Here is a 23973-nt window from a genome sequence, read left to right on the forward strand (position 1 = left end):
GGCTTCTAAAAGAAGGCTCCCACCTTGAACTCCATGGGTGTGTACTTCTCGTTCTTGGGGGTGCCCCCACCCTTGTAGTGCAGGTGGTTGGGGGTGGCAGGATGGACCAGCGTGGACTCCTGGGACTGACGCTGGCAGTGCTGGCAAGACAGGTACACTGCCAAGGTCAGGAGCCCAGAGCCCAGGAAGCAGGAGACACCCGTGGCCACCAGGTGGATGAGACCGAACCCTGGGAGGAGAGGCAGGAGGTAAGATAAGGGAGACCCTGTGTCTTCAGGAGAGACACTTGACTGTCTCCCTGGCAGCAGAAACAATAGGAGGCTCTGAGACATACAGGAAAGGGCTTTGAGGCCAGAGCCAAAGGCAACAGGGAGGCTGGTAGTCTGTCACTGGGGGCCTCTTTGACAGGACAACCTGTGGCTTGAGTCAGAGGTGGCAACCAGAGGGTCTAGAGTCCGATGACTCTTCCTTGGATACAGACTGTTGACAGCCTCCTAGCTAGGGGCATGGACGGAACTGCCCAGACCACCCTATATATGGCTTCAAGGCAGTGGGGGACCCAGCAAGGCATGGCTGTCTGCAGCAGGAGGTAGGAAGAATCCAGGCTTTGGAGCGGGGTGCAGGAGGGGCAGAAGGATGGCGTCAAGAGGTGGGGCTGGTTCCTTTTACCTCCACAGCTGGTGGCCTCCTCCATGCTGGAGGCTGGCAGGATCACTGCAGGAAAACCAGCAGACAGTGTCAGGGGCAGAGAGGAATGGAGAGGGGAGGGGAGGCACCTTCTGGGGCTAGGATCCCAGGGTCAGCACTGGGCTGCAGGGCTAGGCTCTCCCCAGACCCACCTCTAAGAAGGGCTGGCCAGTCCACTAGGTGAGGACTGCCGGTGCCCCAAGTGTACACGCTGAGGCAAAGATGTAAGTGCTCTCTTGGCATCTCCCTCCCATCCCCGCCCCACGGGGGATACTAGCTTCAGAAAAAGGAGGAAGTTGGAAGCTCAGGCTGGGGAGGGTTGGTGTGAAGGTGCTGGCGGGAGGACCTACCAGGAATCTCACTGTAGGGGCAGGGGCGGCTCTGGCTGCTGTTTCCAGCACAGACACTGGGCCCTGGGACCAGCTCCTCACAGCGCCGGCTACGGCTCTGAGCTCCGTCCTCAGTGCATGCGCTCCACTCAGACCACGGTGACCAGCCTTCTGTAGGTGATGGGCTGGGATGAGGTTAACTGCCCAGGACTCCCGGGTGGGGATAAGAAGGCTCCGTGGTGCTCCCTAGCCCTAGCCACATGCACCTAGTACCTGGGCAGGCCTGTGTGGCACATAGTGCCTCCTCTGTGTGCAGCCCAAGACAGATGTCCTCGCCTGGGGAGGGCGCGGGGCTGGTGCAGGAACGTGTGCGTTGATAGTGGCCCCCACCGCAGGAGGCCGAGCATGGGGACCACGAGGTCCAGCAAGACCAGGCACCTCGCACTGCAAGGGGATGGGGTGTGTGAGGGGGCTACAGGGACAGGCAGGGCCCAAGACAGTCGTCCACCCGCCACAGGCCAGGCCACTCTGCCCTGGGCCACACTGACCTCAACATCCACCCTACCCTACCCCACCCCACCCCACAGTGCTCTGTAATAGAGTGCCTGCCCACCAAACCCCCAGGGGCAGAGGAAATGCAGGCAGCAGCAGGGATACCCGGAGGGAGAAACCAACTCCATCTCCAACCAAGCTCCTTAATCTATCCCACTGGGAAAAAGAAAAAAGTGACAGGGAAGATGAGGAAAGGCCCTACTCCACCTAGCCACTGCGTCTGGGGTTCCTTGCACAGAGTTGGCAGGGGGAAGAGGTTACCTGGGCATGGAGGTTTCTGGGTAGAAATGGGGTCTCCCGGATGAAGGGGTTGCCAGGGATTCCTTCCGTGCAGGGTTACCTGGGCAAGCCTGGGGGTTGCAGTCCTGGTACTCCGCGGCGTCGCCCACGCAGGGCAGGCCCCCGTTGCGGGGCTCCGGGTTAGTGCACGTTCTCTTGCGGACGCGGAAGCCCAGCTCGCAATCCCGGGAGCAGGACGACCACGGGCCCCAGGCGGCCCAGCCCCCGCTCACCGTGTGCGGGGAGGCGCTCCCACTGCGCAGGAGATCCTCCACCAGGGCTGCGGAGGGGCGCGGCCTCAGCGACCGGGGCGCCCGGCGAATCCCCCAACCCGCCCTCCAGGCCTCCCCCGGAGCTCCCGCGGCCGGACTCCCCACCCCGTCCCCACCGCCTCGGGGGCTGCCAGGGAGGGTGGCGGGTGCGGAGGGCGCACGGCTGTACCGTCGGTGTCGCAGGCTCCGGAGCCGTCTGCGGGGCAAGTCCTCGTCTCCGTCCTTCTCCGGCCAAACTGCAGGCCGTGGGGGTCGGGCAGGGGCGCGCGGCACGTGAAGCGGAAACGCTGCTCCTGCCGCGCCCCGCCCTGCGTCACGTTCACTGGCAGCCACGGTGTCCACGGCGTGTTGCGCCGCACTTCGGGGCAGCCCTCGGGATTGCACGTCTTGAACTCCTTCGGGGTGGGAGCGGGGGTAGTGTCGGGGCCCCGCGGCCTCGGGGCCTGCCCTCCCCTTGGCTCGAGCCCCCACAGCCCGCCCGCCCCCCGCGCCGCACCCCGCGCCCCGCCCGGTGGCCCTCACCACGCTGCAGCCCGGGCAGGAGTTGCCGTTCTCGCAGGCCCGACGCCGCGACTGCACGCCGCCGCCGCAGTTGCTGCTGCACTTGCTCCAGGAGCCCCAGGACGACCAGAAGATGGGCACCGGGCAAGGTGTGTTCTCGTTACAGAACCTGGGGTGGGTTGGGGAGGGAGGCGTCACCCCGGGGAGAGGTACCCACCTCTTCCTAACAAGAGTCTCCTCCCCTGCGCCCGGGCGCCCAGAGAATCCAAGCCATCTGAACTCTGCCTGGAGATTCTGGGAGCTCAGGGCGAGCCTGTGCTGAGAAACCCCAGCCACGCCCTCGCTCACCGCTCCTCCCGGCTCTTGCCCACGCAGACGCGGCCCCCGTGGCGGGGAGCAGGGTTGCTGCAACTGCGCTGGCGGACTTGGAAGCCGATCCCACAAGACGTGCTGCACAGCGCCCACGGTGACCACGGGGTCCACGCCCCATTCCTGGTGGGGTGGAGGGGACAGAGACAGATGCCCCTCTGAGCTCTAGCTTCTTAGATCTAGCCTGTGTCTGGGCAGATGGATTTTGTATTGTTGCCAGGAGGGGCCAGACAGCGGCATAGAAAATATCAGCTCCTAAGCAGGCCATCTCAGGCACACTCATTCATTCATCCGCTCATTCATTCCTCAAGCACGTATTGAGAGCCTTCCTCCATATAGCAGGCTGTGCTCAGGGCTAAGGACACAGGACATGGCCCCTTCTCACACGAGCAAAAGGAACACACTTTAGAGAAGCCTCAGTTGCCTTTCCAATAGGCAACCTTCCTTTCAACCTTCTTGGTTGTCCGATCCTTGCACTGAAACCGTTTTCTCCTACCACTGCACATGCTTTGCTCCAACCTCAGATGCTACTCACTCTTGCCTACTTTGACGCCAATTTTCAAATCTGGGCTCTACCACTTAGAGGCTGTGTGACTCTGGGTGAGTTATTGACACATTCTGTGCCTCACAGCACCCTTAACTTCAAAGTAAGGATAATGATTGTATTCCTATCCCATGAGGTTGCTGTGAGGGTTAAATTAATAAATGTGTATGAAATAGTTATTGTAAGAGTGCCCAAAATTATTAGTTAGTTGTTATAACCATTCTACGGAGTCCCCAGGTAACCAGGCAGGGTGCAAGCTCTGTACATACATTATCTCGTGTCACCCTCACTGAGAGAAACTCAGAGTGGTTAGGTGGCTTGGCCATGGTCACACCTCCAGACAGTGGCGATCCAGGATTGGCACCAGGTCTGCTTGCCTTGCTCGTCCCATGCTGTCCCTCTTGTTTGGGACAGCAAGACTCACTGAGTGACTCCCATGCCTGCCCAGCCTTCCTCTATGCATCAAGAGCCTCAGGGCAGAAACTTTTCTCCTGCTATTGTGGAGACTCCCTCAGGGCTCAGGTTTCCTGCCTCAGACATTAGCCACCTGTCCAGTCCCTGAAACACCCCCAAGTTGTTTCCTGCGAACCTTAGCAAATACCTGGGTGGGGATGCCCATTTCCCCAGTTCTCCCCAGCCCAGTCCAAGGCAGACACCGTGCAAGCCCTGTCCTCACATACCTAGAGCAGTTGGCGATGTGGATGGCTGGCCCCAGGCAGTCAAGGCCCCCACAGCGCGGTCGAGGGGAGTCACAGGATCGGGCCCGACACAGGCAAGAGCCTGAGTTGTCCCCATCTAAGTGCTCACATGGTTGCCATGGTGACCACGGGCCAAAGCCTCCATCCCGTGTCACATTCCGCACCTGCAGACACACAGAGGGGGCAAGACCTCTGTCACCAAGGTAGGGGCAGGGAAGGCACAAGATTCCAGGGGACTTGGGAAATATTGATGGGAAGTCATAGCCTTAAGTGAGGGAGAGGTCTGAGGTGGGGGGCACAAAGGGATTCTCACAGGACACGCTGTGATGTTCTGGGTCCAGAGGCTCATGTTGGAGCTGTCCTCGAGTGTGCTGCAACGTTGCTGCTTCCCGTCCCAGCCGCAGTACGGGTCCCGTGCCCCCAGGCATGCCCTGCCAGACAGAGGTCCTGGGACTCAAGCCCACTAGCTCCCCAGCCTCACCTGCATCTCAAGAACACACCTGGACACTCCCTTCTGGGAACCTCTTTCCATCCAATGGCCTTCCACCATAGTAACTAAGTACACTGAGCACTTACTGTGTGTAAGACTTCACTTTAAGCACTTACAAGCATGAATTAATTTAATACAACCCAGTGAGGTAAGTCCTGTTAATTCTCCCCATGTTATATGGAGGAAACCAGAGAACTGACCAAGGACTCAAACCCTCATCCTGCAGAGAGGGCTCACTTAACCAAGAGATTGTGCTGCTTTCTGCAAGTATGGGCCCCCATGCTCCTCACCTAGGGCCACAAGAGCAGATGTGGTTAACAGAAATCCAAAGAGGTGGTGCCTCCCTGTAAGGTGCTGTGCGTGTAGAGTCATAAAAACATTAGAGATGGAAAAGGCTCTAAAGATGGTTTGGCCAAGCAGCTCTCAACCCTGGCTGCACATTAGAATCACCCGAGGAGCTTTTAAAAAATAGTAATTACCTGGGCCCACTCTGAACAAGAATCACTGGGGATAGTGTGGTTTTTAAAAGCTCCCTGGGTGATTCTAGCTGGAGCCAGGATGAGAATCGCTGGGATCCCTAACACCACCTTTTCCTTGTACAAAGGAAAGGGGAGAAAGGGGTTCCTGAGATCACACAAATTATACATGGCAGAGCTGGGGCCAGACCTAAGCTTCCCAACTACACTTCTCCCCTCACACTTCTGCGTCCGACTGGAGTCTGTGTCTGATTTCACACACTGAGTGACTATGGGCCCATCCTTCAAAACACAGCACAGGGTCAGGAGACACCTGGGTACAGTCCAGGGTCACCTGTGGCATCCACATGCCTGGGCCGCTCAGTGGCAGGAACCAGAGTCCAGTGCTTTAGCAGTATGAGAATCAGCTCGGGCTGCCAGGACAGGCGTCACATCCCAGTTCCCCCTTTCCTGGCCCCCAGGGCTGGTCTCTCTGCAATGGCCCACAATAGATAATGATTCACACACCGAGGCATGCCCCAAATACCTCTGCTTCTCATAGTCTAGATCTCCTTTCTTCCGTTTCTCCTTCAGATTTATTCATGTAACATATATCCTTTACTTTTTTAACAAAAATATTAAATTTCTGCTAGTAGGACTTCAAAGGAGAGAAAAAGAGTTTATGGGGATTATGGAATCAGGATTTGCTATTGCTACATAAAGAGATTATCAGATCCCGGGCCAGAAAGAGGGTCCCTCCAGCACCCAGAGAGCCCACTGCCATCCCAGGGGATATCTGGATCCCTTCTGCCTCCTTCCCCCAGCTCCCACCCCCTTCTGAGCAGGTCTGCCGGAGAGGGTCTAGAGAGAACACTGGGCAGGGGCTCAGAAATGGAGGTTAGAAAGCAGAAGAGGCTTTGGAGAAGGGGGTACTAGACTGAAAAGAAGGTGGGGGAGTCTAGAGAGGGAGTCCACAGTGGTATGTGAGTTTTCAGAGGGATTTTTCCATTGAACAAAGAGGCCAAGGATGCCTAAGACTAAAGGGATACACAAAAGAGCCAAGGGTTTCAGCTTTTGGTGTCTCAAGGGTATAATTTTTTTCTTCTCTTGAAGCTTCAGGGACAACCCCTGGCAGCCTAAGGGGGCCTTCCAGACTCCCTGGAGCCAGTCTCTGATCTCTCTTCTGATGAGTAACTACAGGGGACAACTGCCTCCCTGAATCAGGTGGAGCCACATTCTCTGCTTTGGCCAAAGACCACTTCAGAGCTTAAAGAGCAGGGAATGCTCCTAAGAAAATGGAAGCTCCAAGCAGAAAGGAGAGTTAAAATGTGTCTCTGACTGTAAAAATGAGTGGGAGTTTAGAGTTCTTTTCATAAAAGAAGCCATCAGACCAATAATACATCGCCATGTCTTTTTTATTGCAGTGTCTCAAGCAGCCATTACAAAAGGGAACAGGTCTTTCCATGAGCTCCAAGGCAGGCGAGAGACTCATGGGGGAAGGTACAGCAATAGTCGCCAATGGGAGCTGTCCAAGGTGGAAAGGGCCTCTCCAGAGCTTGTGAGCAAGTGCTTGAGAGTGGGTTCCCTGTGCTCGCTCATGGGCAGGCAGCAGGGAACTATGAGCGGGATGGGGTAGAGGACACCGCCCCCCAACCCGGGGCAGAGCAAAAGGCATGCTGGAAGGAGGAAGTGGGTGGTTCATACATGAAATACCCGCTTTGTAGAGCCAGTCAGTGGTTCATTCCCTCTGCTCCTGGGAGCCCTGGTCTCTCTCTGGCCAGGCCAATGCCTTAGTTGTGCCCCGAGGGGCTGAGATTTGTCTGATTGAAAGCAGGCAGTGGGAGACAAGACCCTGGGTCCTGGGCAGAGGAGGGGGCCTGAAGAGGCCTCTGCTTACCCACACTCATCCTCCTGCCAGCTTTGGAAGGAATGAGGGAAAAGCATGAAACGTCTGTCCTAGGACCCAGTAAAACCCTGTGACAACCAACCCATTATAGCAGAAATTCTAAATTCTGATAAACTGAGATTGGGAGTTGGCTCTCAGACTCCTGGAGTGCATAGCTTAGTGGCTGCATGTACTTGCTCTGGTCATTTTATTAACCTTGCAATAATGCGACCTTGCATTTTATAGTTTTTGGATCCACCTATAGCTTTATGGCGGGGTTTTCACTGTACACACCAAGGGCTCCTATCCCAAACTCAGGAAACCAAATAGCACGAAAGTTTTAGACTCCAAACTGACTTCTTTCCACCTTGCTCCAGGGTAGGAGCGCAACGGGCCCCCTACAGAACCTCCCCAAACCCTCTGTGCAGAACATGTGAGTGGAGAATGTCCCAGCACCTTCCTTTCCGCTGCAGACTCCGTTCCTTAAGACTGGGCTGAGACCCACACTGGCTCACCAGTGTCCATCTGCCCTGAGACAGTGCTGCTCACTCCTGTCTGATCTTTTCATCCTGCCCGTGGCTCCTCCCCCTGGCTCCACCACCACCTCAGCACCTAGAGCCGCAGGATTCCAGTCGCAGTCCTCCCTTGGCCTTCTCAGCTGGCCTCAATCCGTTTTCTAGTTCCATTCCTCATGCCTCTTCTGCACCTAACTCCTCTCAGGCCAGATAATCAGCCAACTGAAGGATCAGTCATGTGCGGAAGGCCACTTTGTGCCTTGGGCTGGGCAGAGCTCCCTGGTGGAGCATAACAAAATACTGGGACACTGGGTTTGCCTTTAAGGATTTACAACCTCTTGGAGCACAAGCCATATGTGAAAGCCCGTGACTCATTGCCAAGCTGCGCTGTCTGTATCCAATGTTGCAGATTCTGAGACTCCAGAAAGCCTAGGAGGCTGGGGGGCTCCTAAATGGGTTTGTGGAGATTGCAAAGGAATAAAGATACTAGCTACCACTTGTGATTTGCTGAACTAGGCACTTCTTGAATACACGTCCCCATCCTTATAACTCTGCATAAATTAAACATCACTTGCTCCATCACATTTCTCCCCATTTTCCTGATGGGAGAGCTAGCTCAAAAAGGTTGAGTAACGTGCTCAGGACCATACGGTCAGTAGATGAAGGAGCTGAGATGGAGCCCCACGTGTGTCTAATTACACAGAAGTCCTTCCCACTACACCCCACTGCCTCTCCCCACACCTCTGACACTGGCCGGGGTTCTCTTCCCAGCCAGACAGCTGGAGGTTTGAGGGAAGTAAGTGTTTTAGGCCTATTGCATCTTGCCTCCTCTCACACCAACAGCCCTGCGAAGTCCCTGGAACATGGCAGGGCTTAGTAAATGTGTGGTGTGTCGCTGACGGAGCCATGTGTTGGGGCTGAGGGGAGCTGGAGTGTCTGCCTCTCCCCCTTCCCCTCCAGGGCTGCCACCCCAAGCCCACCCAGCCTCCCTCTCCCCTACAGGCCTCTGCCCAACTCCCAGCACACGCCACTGGGGCCAAAGAACAACACTGGTATCAGGGATACCATTTGTCTTCCGAATCTTGAGGACAGATGGCACAGCCAGGAGGACTCTCAGCTGCAAAGGCCACAGAAGCTCATGTGGCTGTGGCTATGCCAGCTTTTGATTATCACGCAAACGGGGGGATGCAGCCCGGGAGAGCCTCGAGTGGTAGGATTCTGGGCTACATTTCCATTTGGCTTGAAAGAGGCTTTGGTTTCCCCCTTAAACACTGGTGTCGCAGTTGTCAAATCTGTGAACCCATCTGAAGCTACAGTAGGGAGACCCGGCCTCGGCAGCAGCGGGAAGCCCGTGCAACGCCCCCACTGCTCGCCACCGCCCTACCCGCACCGCCCGCTCTGCCTCTTCCAAGAAGGAAGAGGAGCAAAAATTGGGAGCTCACTCAGAGCATCACCTCCCATCGCCCACATCTGGGCACTAAGTGCTGTGGCCTCAAAGGTAAAGGCCTCTCTCTCAACCGAGGGGACTGAGAACAAACCAAGTGGGCTAGAGATGGCTGACAGGCCCTAACTATGGGGTTGACAACAGGGACAACAAGAGCCACCACAATTTGCTAAGCACCTCCTTCCCCCAGGCAGTGATGCAGATTATCCCCATTAACCGTCACAAAAACCCAGCGAGGTACCTTATGAGGAGGAACCCAGGTTCAGAGAGGCCAAGTGACTTGTCCGAAGGCACACAGCTAGAGACAGTGCGGTGATGCAACCCAGGTCGGCCTGACTCCAGAGCCCACCCCTGAAGCGCCATCCCCGCAGCATGAGGCCCCGGAGCCCGTCCTCCCCGAGGCCCGGCTTACCCCTGGCTGCGGTAGGCGGCGCAGCGCTCCAGCGGCACGCGCAGCACGCCGTCGCTCAGCCCCACGAAGAGCGCGCGCGCGCTGTGCAGGATGCGCAGGCTGCGCAGGGGCTCGCGGCGCGCGGGGGGCAGCACGTGCAGCTCCTCCAGGTAGCAGCCGCGGAGGCTGCGGCTCGCCGTGGACAGTGCCTTCAGGATGGTGCCCGACTCTGGGGGCGCGGGGCAGACGAAGTGGCCTTGAAGGCCCGGGCGGCTGGCAGACCCGCCCCCGCCCCTCGGCCTCCTCCCCACCTGCAGCCCGGGTCGGGCGGGCGGCTCACCGGTGCCGATGTAGAGCACGTGGTAGAGCGTGTCCTTGGCCTGCACAAGGTCCACCACGAGGTGTGAGAAGCGCACGCTGTCCTGCGTGACACAGGGCTCGGGTGTCACCGGCTGCACGGCTTCGCTCATCAGGAAGAGGCGCTGCGCGTCTTGCAGGCTGCGCTCCGTCAGGTTCTCGTTGGGGCCGGTCTCAGGCAGGGTGCCGCACTGCCGCAGGGAGCCAGGTCACGCGCCTGGCCGCCCGGCTGCCGCGACCCCCACCCCCTCCTTCCTCATGGCAACCCGGTGGCAGAAGGCAGACGCTGATTCTTCAGCATCCCCTGCTGGGTCCGCTGCACCCTTTCCAGGGAAGGATGCGGCGATGGGGCCTGACCACTCCTAGCACCCAGACCTACCAGGGCTGGGGAAGAGTGGGGGGAGAGCAAAGGGTGCTGGACTATCTAGAAACAGATCATTTGAGTGTGGACAACAAGTGTCCTGGGTTTTATGCTGTTGCCATAGTAGGTGCCCCTCTCCTGCTGAGCCAAGTCCTGCCTTCCCTCTCCTGTATCCCTACCCGCTCAGAGCTTTCTTGTTTGTTTTTGAGACAGAGTCTGGCTCCTCACCCCAGGTTGAGTGCAGTGGCATCATCATAGCTGACTGCATCCTCAGACTCCTGGGCTCAAGCCATCCTCCTTACTCAGCCTCCCAAGTAGCTGAGACTACAGGCAGGCCACGAGCCTTGCTAATTTTTCTTTTTCTGGTAAAGACAGCTCAGGGTTCTTATGCCTTCTAAAGCAAAGCTGGAAGGCAGTCACCTTTTACTGAGCATCTAGTACATGCCAGGCATGTCACCCCTTGCACACATCTATGACATGTCATCCTTTATGGTATTATCCTTGGTTCTGGGTAGGGAAAAAGAGACTCAAGGAGCTTGGGTGGCTTGCCCAAGGTCACATGGAGACAGGCTAGACCTGGGTCCAGATTGCTGGAGGGCAAAGCCTGAGGTCCCTCCCAGCTCCACATCACCCCTGAGGAGGAAGTTGGAGGGACATGGAAGTCAACAGCCTCCTCTGCCCCCTCATTCTTTCCCCATCTCCATCGCAGGCGGGGGATGCTCACACTACCGGTGGCAGGGCCCTGACCACTCCTAGGACTCAGAGATCCTCCAGGCATTAGTACCCATGCTGACACACAATGAGCAAACTCCAGCTAAAATCCCTGAATTCTGGCCAGACGGCTTGCGTCGTGCCTTCCTGGTCCCCTAGACTATGGAGAGCTGAGTCCCCCCTCCCTTCCTCCTTGGAGGTGTGGACTCACACTCAGGATGGCTCAGAGCATGCTCCCTTGCTCGGCCTCCCCCCTTCTGTCCCCTTCTCACTCACAGTCTTAGAGGTTACCACCCTCTTAAGGAACCATAGAAGACCCCAGGAATGGGTGTAGACCAGCAGGGACAGGTCTGGTGTTTGTCTGTGCTAGACAGTTGGGAATCGGCTTGAGGCTGGTAGTCTGGGGGGAAGGCAGTGTGTGAAAAAAGAGGAAGGCAGAGAGAAGCTGTACCTGGAAGTTGGGGATGGGGTTGGCGATGGGGAGCCAGGCAGCCCTCGGGTTCTCCTGGTAGCGAAATGGGCCATTGAAAGCCTGGGAGATGGCACTGAGGTTGAAGGCGCAGACAGCAGAAGCAGCGATGCTGTTTCTGAAAGGCAAGAGATGGCGGGTCGCTGCCCTCCTGTAGGCCTGGGCACCATCCTCTTAAACCCCACAGCCAGCCATCGTGCCCGATCCCCATCGCTTATTAAGCACCTACCATGTGCCTGGCACCTTCTGCACCGTGGGGTGTCTCAGAAGGAGGAGATGTGGTCCTCACACTCTCAAACCCCTGGGAAAGGCCCGCTGACAAGGAGCACTGGTGGATTCTGTGCCACTTCCTCACACCCTTCCCTTATCCGGTGGGAGGCTGAAGTACAGTCAGTGGCTTTCTAGCATTCTCGTCCACGCCCACAGTAAGAAATATATTTTACCTCACGGCTCGGTATAACGCACATATCCACACGAAACAGTACGTATCCTCACTGAATATGTTATACTCTCATGTTTCATTCCATTCTATTCTGATTAATTTATTAAAAAGCTGATACCAAGCCACCGATTTATGCTGTAACATACAATACCCAGAGACCCTTTCAGTTGCAGGAACGTGTTTCCATGAGTCTGATGTGAACAGTTCACAGAGACGACACCACCACACCAGAGGTCTCTAGTCCTATCCTTTGTCTTTAGTCCCTCTCCCAGACGTTTCCATTTCTCTGCACCTCTGCCTGGTCTCAGCGCCCTCCACGGCCCAGGACGCTGCAGTGTCCTGGTGGGCCGCCTGCAGCCTGTCTGGTCTCCTAAGCCATTCTCCACACAGCAGCCAGGGTGAGCGTTTCCAGCTGCACCTCCGAGCTGGTCTCTGGCTGGCTTCACCCCGTCAGTAACTTCTCCTTGCTCTTAGGATAAAGATCAAACCCGTAAAACAGTCTACAAGGCCCTTTGGGATATAATCCCCCTTGCCCTACCCCTCCAGCCTCCTCTCCCGTCTTTCTCCTCCTCACCCTCGAAGCTCCTGCCACACCGGTCTCTGCTCAGTTCCTGGAACATTTCTTCCCATCCCAAAGCTTTGCACATGTCGTTCCCTCAGGCTGGAAGGCTCGGCGGCCCTAGTTAATTCCTGCTCATCCCGTAGACATCCCTCCCTACAGGACGCCTTCTCTGATCCTCACCCCTCCATACAGTTAGAGGCTTCTCAGCACAGGCCTTTTCCCTTCGTACGTTGATCACTATTAAAATTGCTTGTTTCATATCCCTCATGTCCAAAAGGTAAGCTCCTTGAGGACAGGGCCATGTCTGGCTTTGCTCCCTGCTGCCCCACTCCCACCAGGACAAGCACCTGGCATGGAGAGGATGTGCAATAAATGCACTATTTACAGTCCACACTGGTGTCATCAGTTTCCCTTGATGTTTCTCCCGCTACTCCTGCCCTCTGCTCACGGCCACGCACCTCTGGTGCTGAGGGCTGGGAACACGAAGTCCTGGTCAGCCAGCTTTTAGCTCAGGGCCTGTGTGAGCTGTGCTGCACGTCTGTCCCCTGGCTCGGACAGCCTCTCTGCTCCTGCTCCCCATCCCCTCATACTGTCCTCCCTGTAGCTAGCCTGGCCCTCATCCAATGCCTGCTACCCAGGGCTCAAGGTGAGCAAACACACTCTATGGTTCAGAGGTTTCTAAGGTCCTTCCAAAACGCTGCACAGCGAATGCTTCCCTTGGTCTCTGGTGCCCATTCATCATTCTCTATATGAAAGTCGCCTGGCCGGGTTAGCCTCTGCACAGGAGGAGGTTGTGGGTCTCATGATCTCTGTGAGGGTCACCCCTCCTCACACCTAGAAAGCAACAGGCTCTAATTCCAGTGCAGCCCAGGTGGGAGGTGAAGGCAGGACTGCCAGAAGACTGCTGGTTACACTGAGCAGAATCATGCAGTCCTGGGGTTGGAAGGGACCTTCAGGAATCCCTCCAGAACTTCCCTGATGGGCCGCTGCTGGGCCCTCGCGGGCTGCCTCCCCTCATGCAAGGCGGGCTTTGCCACTTCCATCACCAGCAAGTTCTTCCTTCGAGGAGCTATACGCCAGCTCCTTTCGCCTTCCTCACTTCTGGCCTAGGCCTGCCCTTCCCAGCAAGCCGGAACAAGCGCTTACCCCTCCGGAGGCAGGAAGTCATGGAATCCTTAGACGACGGTGCGGGAGGCAGACAATCCCCACTTACGGATGAAGGAACGAGGGCTCAGAGAGGAGCCTGCCCGCGCCCACCAGGCTGCACAGCCAGGCCGGACCGAGTCCGGACATCACGGGGAAGGGAGTGGCGGGGGCAGGGACTCACACGTTGGTGGTGAAGACCCCGTAGATGAGGTCCTGCTCGGGCAGGTGGAAGGCACTCTGCAGCTCGTTGTAGTAGAAGGGGACCTCGCCCGGGCGGGAGCAGTTGAGCCGGGCCTTCATGAACGTGGTCCACGTGTCCTCCAGTAAGAATCGGCCCCCCACATCGTTCTTGCACACGCGGGCCACCCGAGAGTACACGGTGCGTCCACAGTCATGCTCCACTGCGTTCTCACGCAGGAAGAAGTACACAAACAGCCCAATATCATAGGCTGCCACAAAGTTTGGCTCTGGGGGCAGAAGAAGAACAAGGGGCAGGGCAGGCCAGCAGACAAGGGGGCGGAATTAGGAGCACTGACTACTTCAGCTTTCCCAGACAGGCAACCTGACACCCCTCCCCGCCACCGCCAGCTTGGTGACCTGGGGGCTCTAACTAACCCTAGTCCCACCTCCAATACAAAGTGCAGCTATAACGGTAGTTAACATGTGCTGCTGAGCACTCACTGGGAACCAGACCCTACCCTAAGTACTTTCTATGGATTAACCCATTTGATCCTTGTAACAGACTATAAGCTAAGTCCTATGATTATCGCCATATTACAGATGGAAATGTTGTGGCACAGAGAGGTTAAGTACTTGCTCAAGGCCACACAGCTAGTTAGTGAAGACATAGGGATTTGATTCCAAAGGGCAGGAAACTCTAACGGACCCTTCCATAATCTCTTCTTACCCAGAACTGTTTTTCTAATCAACTCCTAACTCTCTCTCTCCCCTAATAGCCCACCCTCCATTTGTTCTGGGTCCTCAGGACATCTGTGATTTCATCTGGGGTCTGTCTCCAACATCTGCCCTACTCTGGACCTGTTCATCACTTGATGAAGCAAGTGTGAGCCCGTGCAGAGGTTAGGCAGGAGGATGGATGGGGGGTCAGGGTGGGCTGGCAAGATTGGAACCGGGACAGACCCCACCCCTGGCGCTGGGGCCTCCTTACCATTGAGCCACTTGGAGTTATACTGGGCAGTGCGAAGTGGTGGCCCGCTGCCCAGGCTTCGGTAGATGGCGGGGTCCCGACCTGAGAAGTCGATGACAGTGGCCGCGTAGAGCTCCCCCTGGGAGGAGATGACAGCTGTGGAGTTGTGGCGAGGGTCGTAGGGGCAGCGGGCCACACCATTGATCTTCTCAATAGTCCGGCTGAGGTTCCCCACCTGGGCATGACGGGGAGAAGGGGATGCTTTTCCCTAAGGCCCTGGGGGCTGCCTATTCTTTCCACCCCCAAGTTTTGTATCCTCCTGGGGCCCTGGTCTCTCTGGGCCTCTCCCCCTCCAGTGTCCTCCTCACTGCCCAGCCCACAGTCCCTGAGGGAGGGAGCAGCCATCACGGAGGCTGGCGTCCTGCCAGGAGCCCCATCTGTCTCCAGCCCCAGTCAGGACTGTCCAAGGACCCAGTTAAAGTTGAATTTCAGATAATCAACAAATAATTTTTCAGAATTAACTTGCTGTAAATGTTGCATGGGAAATGCTTATGCTAAAATATAATTTGTTGTTTGTCTGAAATTCAAATCTAACTGGGCATTCTTTTCTGGTTTGAGTTTGGGGCTTGGTTTTTTTGTTAAATTTAGCAACCCCCCTCCAAGGCTGTGTGCCTGGGGAAGAGAATCCCCGCTTGGTGTCCCCTTCCTCCTGTCCCCCGGCCCAAGCTGCCCCACCTGTCTGCTGGAGCACACTGGGGAAAAGGCATTGGTCCCACACATGAACACCTTCCGGCCAGTGACGATCAGGACTCGCACGTAGTTCTGACACTCCTCCTGAGGTGAGAAGGAGAGTAACAGAGGGGCACAGCTCTCTGGGTGTGACGCTGGTGTCTTCCCCTCACACCACTATGTCGTGGATTCCAACAAATGTTCTAAAACACTCCCCTCTACCCCAGATATCCCTCTACATCCTCTCCCACCAAGGCCACCTCTCCGTGTCACTGCCCACTCAGCTGCTCAGGACCACCTAGCCACGGGGCTATATCCTCACAAGGAGCCCCCGGCTCACCCAGGACAGGCTCTCCAGCAGGGGACCTCATGCCCACACTGTGCCCCTCCATCCCTGCAACCACAAGCCTCCTGCCAGCTCCAAGCCAGACCCCTGGGACCAGAGGCCACATACCTCAGTCTTCCCTTTGCTTTGGCAGGAGCGGCGCGTGTCCTCGCTGGGGGCCCACTCTGTGGCCTGTGGGAGGAACACACAGACATCACTTGGCTGTGCCATTCCCTATCACTCACCACCAGGGCAGGCAGCAGCTGGCATCTGGAGCACATAGGAAGCCTCGTGTCAGGGTTAGCCTGCAGGGTGGGGGTTCCTCTCACTATATCCTCGTGGGCCTGGGAGGGCGGCCAGATCTTACCCTGAGCCCTTTAGCGAATGGACACCCTTCAGCGGAACACTCCTGCCACCTGCCTGGGTCAGGGGAAGTCCAGAGTAATAGCTGCCCTTGCTTCATCATCCCCACGCAGCTGTCTAGGACTTGCCCAATGCCTCCTGTCCCAGGCCCGCCCGGGAGCTGGAAGTGGCCCCAAAGGACCTTCAGTACCACCCCAGCCCCTGAGTGCATGACGGGAAATGTACTTCTGTTATATGCCAGGTGTCCCTCCAATGAGTAAGAGGCAGAAAGGGAGAAAAGGCTAGATTTTGCAAACCTTAGATAGAGGAGATTTAATTTTTCCCACTACAACCTTGCAAAGTGGGTTTTTTTTTTCTTAACAGATGAGGAAACTGAGGTTCTGGTGACTTGCTTAAGGTCACACAGCCGGTACATGGTAGAGCAGGGACTGGAACCCACATTCCTCTGATTCCAAGGGCTGTGTGATTTTTCTCTTTGCCCCTCTGTCTCAAGGGCTTAGGACTTCCCCTTTCCTAATTGCTACCCCTGTGCATGCCATCTACACTTCCCTCTGGTTTCCCTTGCAGCATCACGCATGCTCTGTCATCAGATAATGTGTTTGGGGATGCAGCTTTCACAGGGGACCCGGAGGACAGTACCAAGTTCTCAGGTGCCCACTGCATTAGGAGAGGGCTGCGCCCACCCGGGGTCCCCTACTCCCCTTCATCTAGCTGCCTCTGCTCTCTGCACAGTGGCTGAAGGGAGGAGTGGTGCCCTTCATGTCCAGGCAATGTCAACAGCCCTGGTGTGGCTCATTATATATTTCTGGGTCACATCTATAAGCATGAACTGCCTACCTGCCCTGGGAGAGGGAGCCCTGAGCAAGCAGCTCTCCCATCCAAATGGAAAAAAATAAAAAGCCCACCTGCTTTTAATTTCTAGCAAAGCTGCCTCTGGCCGTGCAGCCACTGCCCGCAGAGCTCCAAGAGCCGGGGTGTGGGAGGGGAGATAGGGCCGGGACGGGGAGCAGCAGGGCTGCTCTCTGCTTTGCAGGCCGCAGCTGACCTGCACCCAGAGATGGCTGCTTTGTGGGGCAGAGGGAGGCTGACTCCTGCAGGCCCTGGATTCAGAGCTGGGTGATGAGTTTGGTCAGAGCTCCTGTCAGACCTGTGAGCAGACTGGCCTCATCCTGTCATGCCAGGCCTGGAGCTCAGACGTCTGTGACTCTCAGACCTTGAAGAAGGGCAAATAACCCCTGGCATTTGGCCACAGAGCCTCAGGGTGCATCTAGACAGACAACTGAGCATGTCATACTTAGGACCTGTCAGCTCCCTGGCTGAGCCTGATAGGAGAGAAGAGAGGGACATGAATAAGACATCTTGGGGCCTCTGGGGGCAGAAAAGAGCAACGACCCACAAGCACTGCAGACGTCCAGGCTGAAAGCTCTGGACAGCGGGCGCTTTGGGAGCACTTCATGGGAAACGGGTCCTCACTGGGGCCTTGGGATCCCTGAGCACAGGGGCATGTTGAAGGGGTCCGCCTTGTTCCTAGGGGGGTGGGATCCCACTGGGTGGCGGTGTGTACAGTAAATAGGAATTAAAGTTGTGCTGAGCTCAACAATGGGACAGGCGCTGCCCAGGGACTTGACACACTTTCTCTTGGATCCTCACAGCAGCCAGTGAAACACACAGGCTTTTGCTTCTTTTACAGGTGAGGCAACTAAAGCCCAGAGAGGTTGAGCGCTTTGCCCAAGGTCACATAGCCTGTAAGCCACAAACCCAAGGTGCAGACCCAGACAACTGACACCAGAACCAAGCTCTTTCTGCTACATCCTGCAGCCTCTGGTGGTGAATAGATTTGTCAAACCAAAGTTGGACCAAATGGCCTGAAAAGAATATGTATATTTATAAAGATAACAGCACAGAACAGGCTTTTTTGAGTCATTTTATTTTTAATTTATTTCAAAAATTATTTTTATCAAATGATACACAGTTTAAAAAGTTTAATACCATAAAAAATTATTAATAAAAACACCAGCGACCCACTCCTTCCATACCCCGACCCCTTTTCCCAAGACAACTACTTCCAACGCTTTTAGTGTTTCTCTGTGTATTTTTAAGTCAATTTCTCAAAACTGTGTGTCAATCTTAGACTTCATCTTTTGACCTCCTGTGGTGGACGTGAAGCTTTTTCCCACATAGCCCACCCCACAGCACACGCGCATTTCCCCTCTTCCCCTCCTGCTGTTATCATTACATCTTATTTTAAAATCAACATCGTTATTTACATTATTGTAAATATGTAAAAATTGTTCACTGCTACCAGCTAGCACCTCAGATTTCGCTGAATGTACAACACCATCAATTTGTAATATGAACCACTAAGAGAGAAAATATGCTGCCAATCAAATTCTCTTATTAATTTAATTTTTAATGTAAACATATTGGAAGTGTTCTTACTTAGACATACATTTGTATCATATATCAATCTTGTACAAACAAAAAAGAAAAATTCAAGTAAAATGAAATATCTTTAAACCTTCTTTAAATTCAGTGTCCATCTCTTCTGAATCACTTTTCTATTTAGAGTTGTCAGCGCTCATTTTTGTTGTTTGTTTGGAGAATCATTCTCTGAACTCCCCAGGTGTCAGTGATGCAGTAATGCTTTTATTTATTTTTTTTTTTGAGACAGGGTCTAACTCTGTTGCCCCAGCTGGAGTGCAGTGGTGTCTTCATAGCTCACTGCAGCCTCAAACTCCTGGGCTCAAGTGATCCTCCTGCCTCAGCCTCCCCAGTAGCTGGGACTACAGGCGCACACCACCTCGCCCAACTAATTTTTCTATGTTTTGTAGAGATGGGGTCTCTCTATGTTGCTCAGGCTGGTCTCGAACTCTTGGCCTCAAGAGATCCTCCTGCCTCGACCTCCCAAAGTGCTAGGATTACAGGTGTCAACTACCTTGCCTGGTCAGATGCAGCAATTCTTAAAGAGCATCCACTCTGTTCTCCACGATTGCCATCCACCCCATCCTGAAAGTTTGGATGCTGGCACTTTCTTGGTCTTACCAGAAGGTGCCCACAGAAGGTTTTCTGTCAAACCAGGACTCGTACTCCTTCCTATGATCCTAAAATGGTTTATGGACTGAGATGTCAAGGGGTCACTGTGGTCTGGTCAGAACACCAGGACTAATGGCTGGGCTTACGCCTGCACGGGCAATGACAACATCAGGATTGCGCCTGGCCGACAGTGACTGTCAGATGCCGTTCACTGAAAGACACGTTCCAATTTCAGACACATTAAAATGTTAAAACATGTGCATCTAAGAATCAGTGAAATATTCATATTCTGATGAGGTTTCCTTTCTTGAACAACTTTTTGTTTTTCCTGAGAAATTGTCTTGACTTTCTTCATTTGCTTGTTTTGCACATACCTATCACTGATTTTCCCCAAATATCCAACAGGTCTTACAAATCCCTCTCAATATTGTTTTCTAATTGCTTGTACAAATTATTCAGATAATCTATTGGTTTCCGCCTTCTTCCTCATCCCCCAACCTCCGTCCTCCTGCCCCAGCGAACTGGTTGCTCTTGAGACCTCCTGCTCGGCTGGTGACTAGGGACTCACCTTTCCTCTGCTGCTGCCTGAATCCCATGTTTCCCTCTTTCTTGATTTACTTGCTTATTTTGCTGGAACACATCTCCAGTATCTTCCTAACATGGTAGGTCAATGTTTTAAATTCTTGCATGTCTGATTTATTCCCTCTTCATACTTGATTGATAGTTTTGATACAGAATTCTAGGTTGAAATAATTTTCACTGAGAATTTTAAAGGCATTTCTTCCTCCATTGTCTCTGGCGTCCAGCATTGCCATGGAGGAGTCTGATGCAACTCTTCCTCCCCAGCCTTCGTAGTCATCTTTTTTCTTTTTCTTTAGGCTCTGGAAACTTTTAGGCTCTTCTGAATTTCACACTGATGTGCCTTAGCATGGGTCTTTTTTGGGAACTCACCCAACCTTTTCGCTTTGAAGCCTTGTCCCTTGTTTTGGCAAATTTTCTGATGTTATTTCGTCTTGAATTTCTTCCTCACCTTTCCTCTGATCTCTTCTTTGGCACTTTCATTAATCCAATCCTCTGCTGGCCCTTGGGCATTGATTCTCTGGTTTTCTGATATTTCTCCTATTTTTCATTTCTTGGTGTTTGTTGTTGATCTAATTTCTGGTACATTTTTCTTCAACTTTATCTTCTAAGCCTTCAATTCAGTTTTTATTTTCCAAAATTGCATTCTTAATTTCCATGTTTTAAATATATTGTTTTATTTTTATTTATTAAATTATCTAGTTTTTAAAAAATTTCTTAAATATAATATTTCTAGCAGCTCTTTGATAAAACCTGGGAAAATTTATTGCTTTATAAATAAAATATTTCTAATATCTCTCTCAGAAGATATTAGTTTTTTTATAATTAATTTTTTAAAAAAATGTTTTCTTGTATTTCTTGCATTGTCTCTTTTTTATAGTTTTTTTTTGTTTCATTCTGTTTGCTTGTTTGCTTTGGCCTTCTCTTTCACTTGAGAGGCTTTCCTCAAATGCCTAGTGATTTTTGGCTACTTGTTTATACCTAAAAATAAATCATTAACCATTTCCCAGTGAAAGGAACAAGAGCTTCTTGGAGAAATGGCTGATTCCAGGTCTGGGGCAGCAAACACACAAGGTGAGCCTGGAACTTCTTGTCACATCAGATAGCAAGGATGCAACCAAAGATGGGTAGGGTCTGGTCATAAGGACCAAGAGCCAACTTGAAGAGCTCACCCAAGCCCCCACTGGTGGAAGATGGGATAGTAATGAGAGGTAACTGCAATGGATCGAAACACATCAACACTGTTTCAATTCATGAGTTTGTAATGATAATATTAATAATAATAATAGATAAATTAATTGACCATCATTGAAAGATATGAGCAAACCAGCTTGTTCTTTGAAAACTGGTCAATAAAAACTGGTATTGAACATTTTATCCTGCCTTTCCTATATGACTGTATCATTAGGTAACCAAATACTAGATATGGAAAGGTTTGTTTTTGTAGAGGTAGCCCAGCTAATATATTGTAACACCTAAAGAATTAAGGAATCTAGGAAATGATCATCAGCGGTTGCTAACATCAAAAAAGAGAAAATCAGACCCTCTATACCTCCTAAAGAAAGTACACAATAACACCTATGAAGTTAATCTTGCCAGAATCTAAATTGCATGAAATCTTTAGATCTAACAATCAATTTACAGGTGATACAGGAAAAAGAGCAGCCTGTTAAGTCATGCCACTGCATAACAATAAAAATCCAGACCATGGGAAATACTATAGGACAAAACGGCCAGGTGTCTTCAATAAATAAATCGCATAAAGAAAGAGAGGAAACATTGTTAAAAAGAGATATAAGAGTCATATCAACAAATTGCAACATAATTGGATCTTTGTTTGGATCCTGATTCAAACTGCCAAAATTATTTTAAAATTTTATAAGAAGGAAACTTAAACACTAACTGGATAGTTAGTGATACGAAATTATTATTAATTTTAGGCCACTTTAAAAAAATTCCTGTCTTTTAGAAATGAATACTGAAATATTTATGATATCATAATATGTCTGAGATTTGCTTCAAAGTGATTCAGGACAGGGAAGTGGGGGTTGTAGATGAAACATGATTGGCCTTGAGCTGATAAATGCTAAAGCTTTTAAGCTGCTATTGAGCACAGTGGGTTCATGTACTACTCTCTCTACTTTCATGTCCATATGGAATTTTACATGATAAAAAAGTATATTTGTTGACTTGCTTGAGGAGTAAAGTGCTAGACAACTCATAGGAAATGCCATGGGGAGGGCTGGTATAGACTGATGGGCTTCTCTCAGCGTGCTGGGCGAGGTGGCTTTCTCCCTGGGAGACCCTCCATGGCATACTCTAGAAGTCTGGTCTCTGGAGTCTTTGAGTTTCTCCAGCAATTACTCTTCTAATCTCATGCCTGGGAGGGGTGGAGGGGAAAGCAGACCTGCACTTGATCTCTTTGTTGTAGCCCCGCCCCCCATCAGTGCCCCCTGCTTTTCCTGGAGTCCCTAAATATGGAGCCCTTCCAGGTGAGTATCTGGAGAAAGGGTCTCAGTCTTCTTTGTTGGGGGAGGGGGAGGTGGAAGAAGGGGTTGCTGTTTGAGATGGGAGACCGGGATTCCAACCTCTCAGTTTAGAGAATTTCAATCAATCCCCCCTTCATCCTTGTACCTCACCCTCACATTCCACAATACCCGACACCCAATTTCTGGGCCCTTCTGGGGAATCAGGTGCCTCCCCGCCACACTCCTCTCTGTAAGCGCTCTGCTCTGCTAAGTCAGTCAGATCGCTCCATCCACCTTCCATCTCCCCAGAATGTGTTTAATCTCTTCTCCACTGACATCTCTTTTGTTCTCTCTGTCACTGTGGATGTGTACTTTTTAAAATTTCTCACTCTCTTTAGTGGGGTTTTGCGGAGGAGTGGAGATAGACATGTCTGATCAATGTAGCACACTGAATGCTGTAAACGAGGGCTGTCCCAGAAATTCCAGGACGCTGCTCTCTAGTAACAGAGTAGCTGCGTGGTTTTCATGCTGTGGGAGGAGCAGGCGGGACACTTGCTTGTGTGGACTCAGCAACTGCTCTGGACACGTGGGAGCCCGAGGTGATGGATGAGCATTAAGCCCACCACTCAGCAGAGTTTAAGTTTCAAATCACTCTGGGGCTGCCAGATTGGAGCTTGGAGGACGTGGAGAGAGGCTGGAAGAGAGCTCAGGAATCACCCTCAGTGTCTGCCCAGCCCCACACAAAGCCCCGTTATGCGTCCTGACGCATGTGTACAGAACAGTCCTCATTTCTGCCTCACAGGACATCTGGCAACCCAAGATCATAAATCTATTGCAATTAGGCCTCCAGCCAGGTCGTCCCCTGGAACTGCTCTGGCAAAGGTCACTCATGAGCTCCTAATGGTCAAATCCAAGATGGCTCATCACGCTGGTCCTCTCAGAAGCACCCCCCCCACCGCCACCCCAGCCACTGCTGATCATTGGCCTCCTCTTCTCTCCCAAGACCAGTTTATGAAGTTACACTGATAAATAACCATCACAGGTGAGCTGATTTGATTTCGCCCACGCCCCCCAGCACACACCCCGCCCCATGAGCTGCTGGCGCACCTCCCCTCACTTCAGTGCTTGGAGAATTGGGAGGCAGCTGAGTATTCGATTTTTTTTAAGAAATAGTAGTTTACATAAATTGTTTAATAGGGGTTAGGTACTTAGAAGTCCCTTAATGGACCCTGGTTTGCAAACTGTTTGCATTTAGATTTTTCTTTACGGAATGTTAATTATTTAAACTATCAATAACAGCACTGAGTTTTAAGTTTACTTAAATCATGCCCTGAGGCCAAGTGGGAGGATCAGTCAGCTCCATCATGGGATGTTTTATAACCCAAGTGTAGCCCAAGGCCCAGAGGAGAGTAAAGGAAGCTGAGCTGGGGGGCCCTGGCCCTGCCTCCTCTGTCAGCAAAGTGGTGCAGCTCATTTTTAGCACTTGGTTGCTGGTGAGCCACTTGTGACAGCAGACGCTGAGGACTGAAAGCTTATACGCAGGAACCTGAAGCCCCCAGACAGGGCAATGGCGGGGAGCTCAATGGAGTCAGGATTTTACACTAAAAGTCAGGGCTTTCTCACCAGGCCAGACAACAGACCAGAAGACCCAGCACCGAGCACCAGAGGCCAAGGTCTGCCCCAGCTTCTTGCTTGTGAATAGATGGTACCCCCTAGGGTGCGAACAGGGACATAAAATATATTTATTTCCCTAGTTCTGCCACAGTGAATTCAGGCTGAAATCCTGAGGTCAAGCTCCTAAAAAGACTCCTGGGGAAGGTGCTCAAATCATTTCCTGGTGCTCTTGGGGCTGGTTTGCAGGGCTCTTCAG

General features: G+C 52.8%; 1 protein-coding gene across 1 annotated transcript in view; it reads right to left on the minus strand.

The window, feature by feature from the left end:
- Window positions 1–23973, minus strand: part of SEMA5B (sema domain, seven thrombospondin repeats (type 1 and type 1-like), transmembrane domain (TM) and short cytoplasmic domain, (semaphorin) 5B) — a 124659-nt gene that overhangs the window by 1334 nt on the left and 99352 nt on the right. Inside the window, exons 5-21 of the mRNA XM_012642452.1 lie at window positions 15790–15852; window positions 15342–15440; window positions 14628–14841; window positions 13641–13926; window positions 11292–11427; window positions 9752–9959; window positions 9433–9640; window positions 4545–4662; window positions 4214–4395; window positions 2969–3112; window positions 2642–2789; window positions 2289–2514; window positions 1909–2127; window positions 1290–1460; window positions 1038–1187; window positions 670–714; window positions 24–229 (exon numbers count right to left, since the gene is read on the minus strand). Coding sequence (XP_012497906.1) covers window positions 24–229; window positions 670–714; window positions 1038–1187; window positions 1290–1460; window positions 1909–2127; window positions 2289–2514; window positions 2642–2789; window positions 2969–3112; window positions 4214–4395; window positions 4545–4662; window positions 9433–9640; window positions 9752–9959; window positions 11292–11427; window positions 13641–13926; window positions 14628–14841; window positions 15342–15440; window positions 15790–15852 — 2823 coding nt within the window. The remainder of the gene's footprint in view (window positions 1–23; window positions 230–669; window positions 715–1037; window positions 1188–1289; window positions 1461–1908; window positions 2128–2288; window positions 2515–2641; window positions 2790–2968; window positions 3113–4213; window positions 4396–4544; window positions 4663–9432; window positions 9641–9751; window positions 9960–11291; window positions 11428–13640; window positions 13927–14627; window positions 14842–15341; window positions 15441–15789; window positions 15853–23973) is intronic.

The sequence above is a fragment of the Propithecus coquereli genome, unplaced genomic scaffold (genome assembly GCF_000956105.1).
Source record: "Propithecus coquereli isolate 6110/MARCELLA unplaced genomic scaffold, Pcoq_1.0 Scaffold10, whole genome shotgun sequence".
NCBI lineage: Eukaryota > Metazoa > Chordata > Mammalia > Primates > Indriidae > Propithecus > Propithecus coquereli.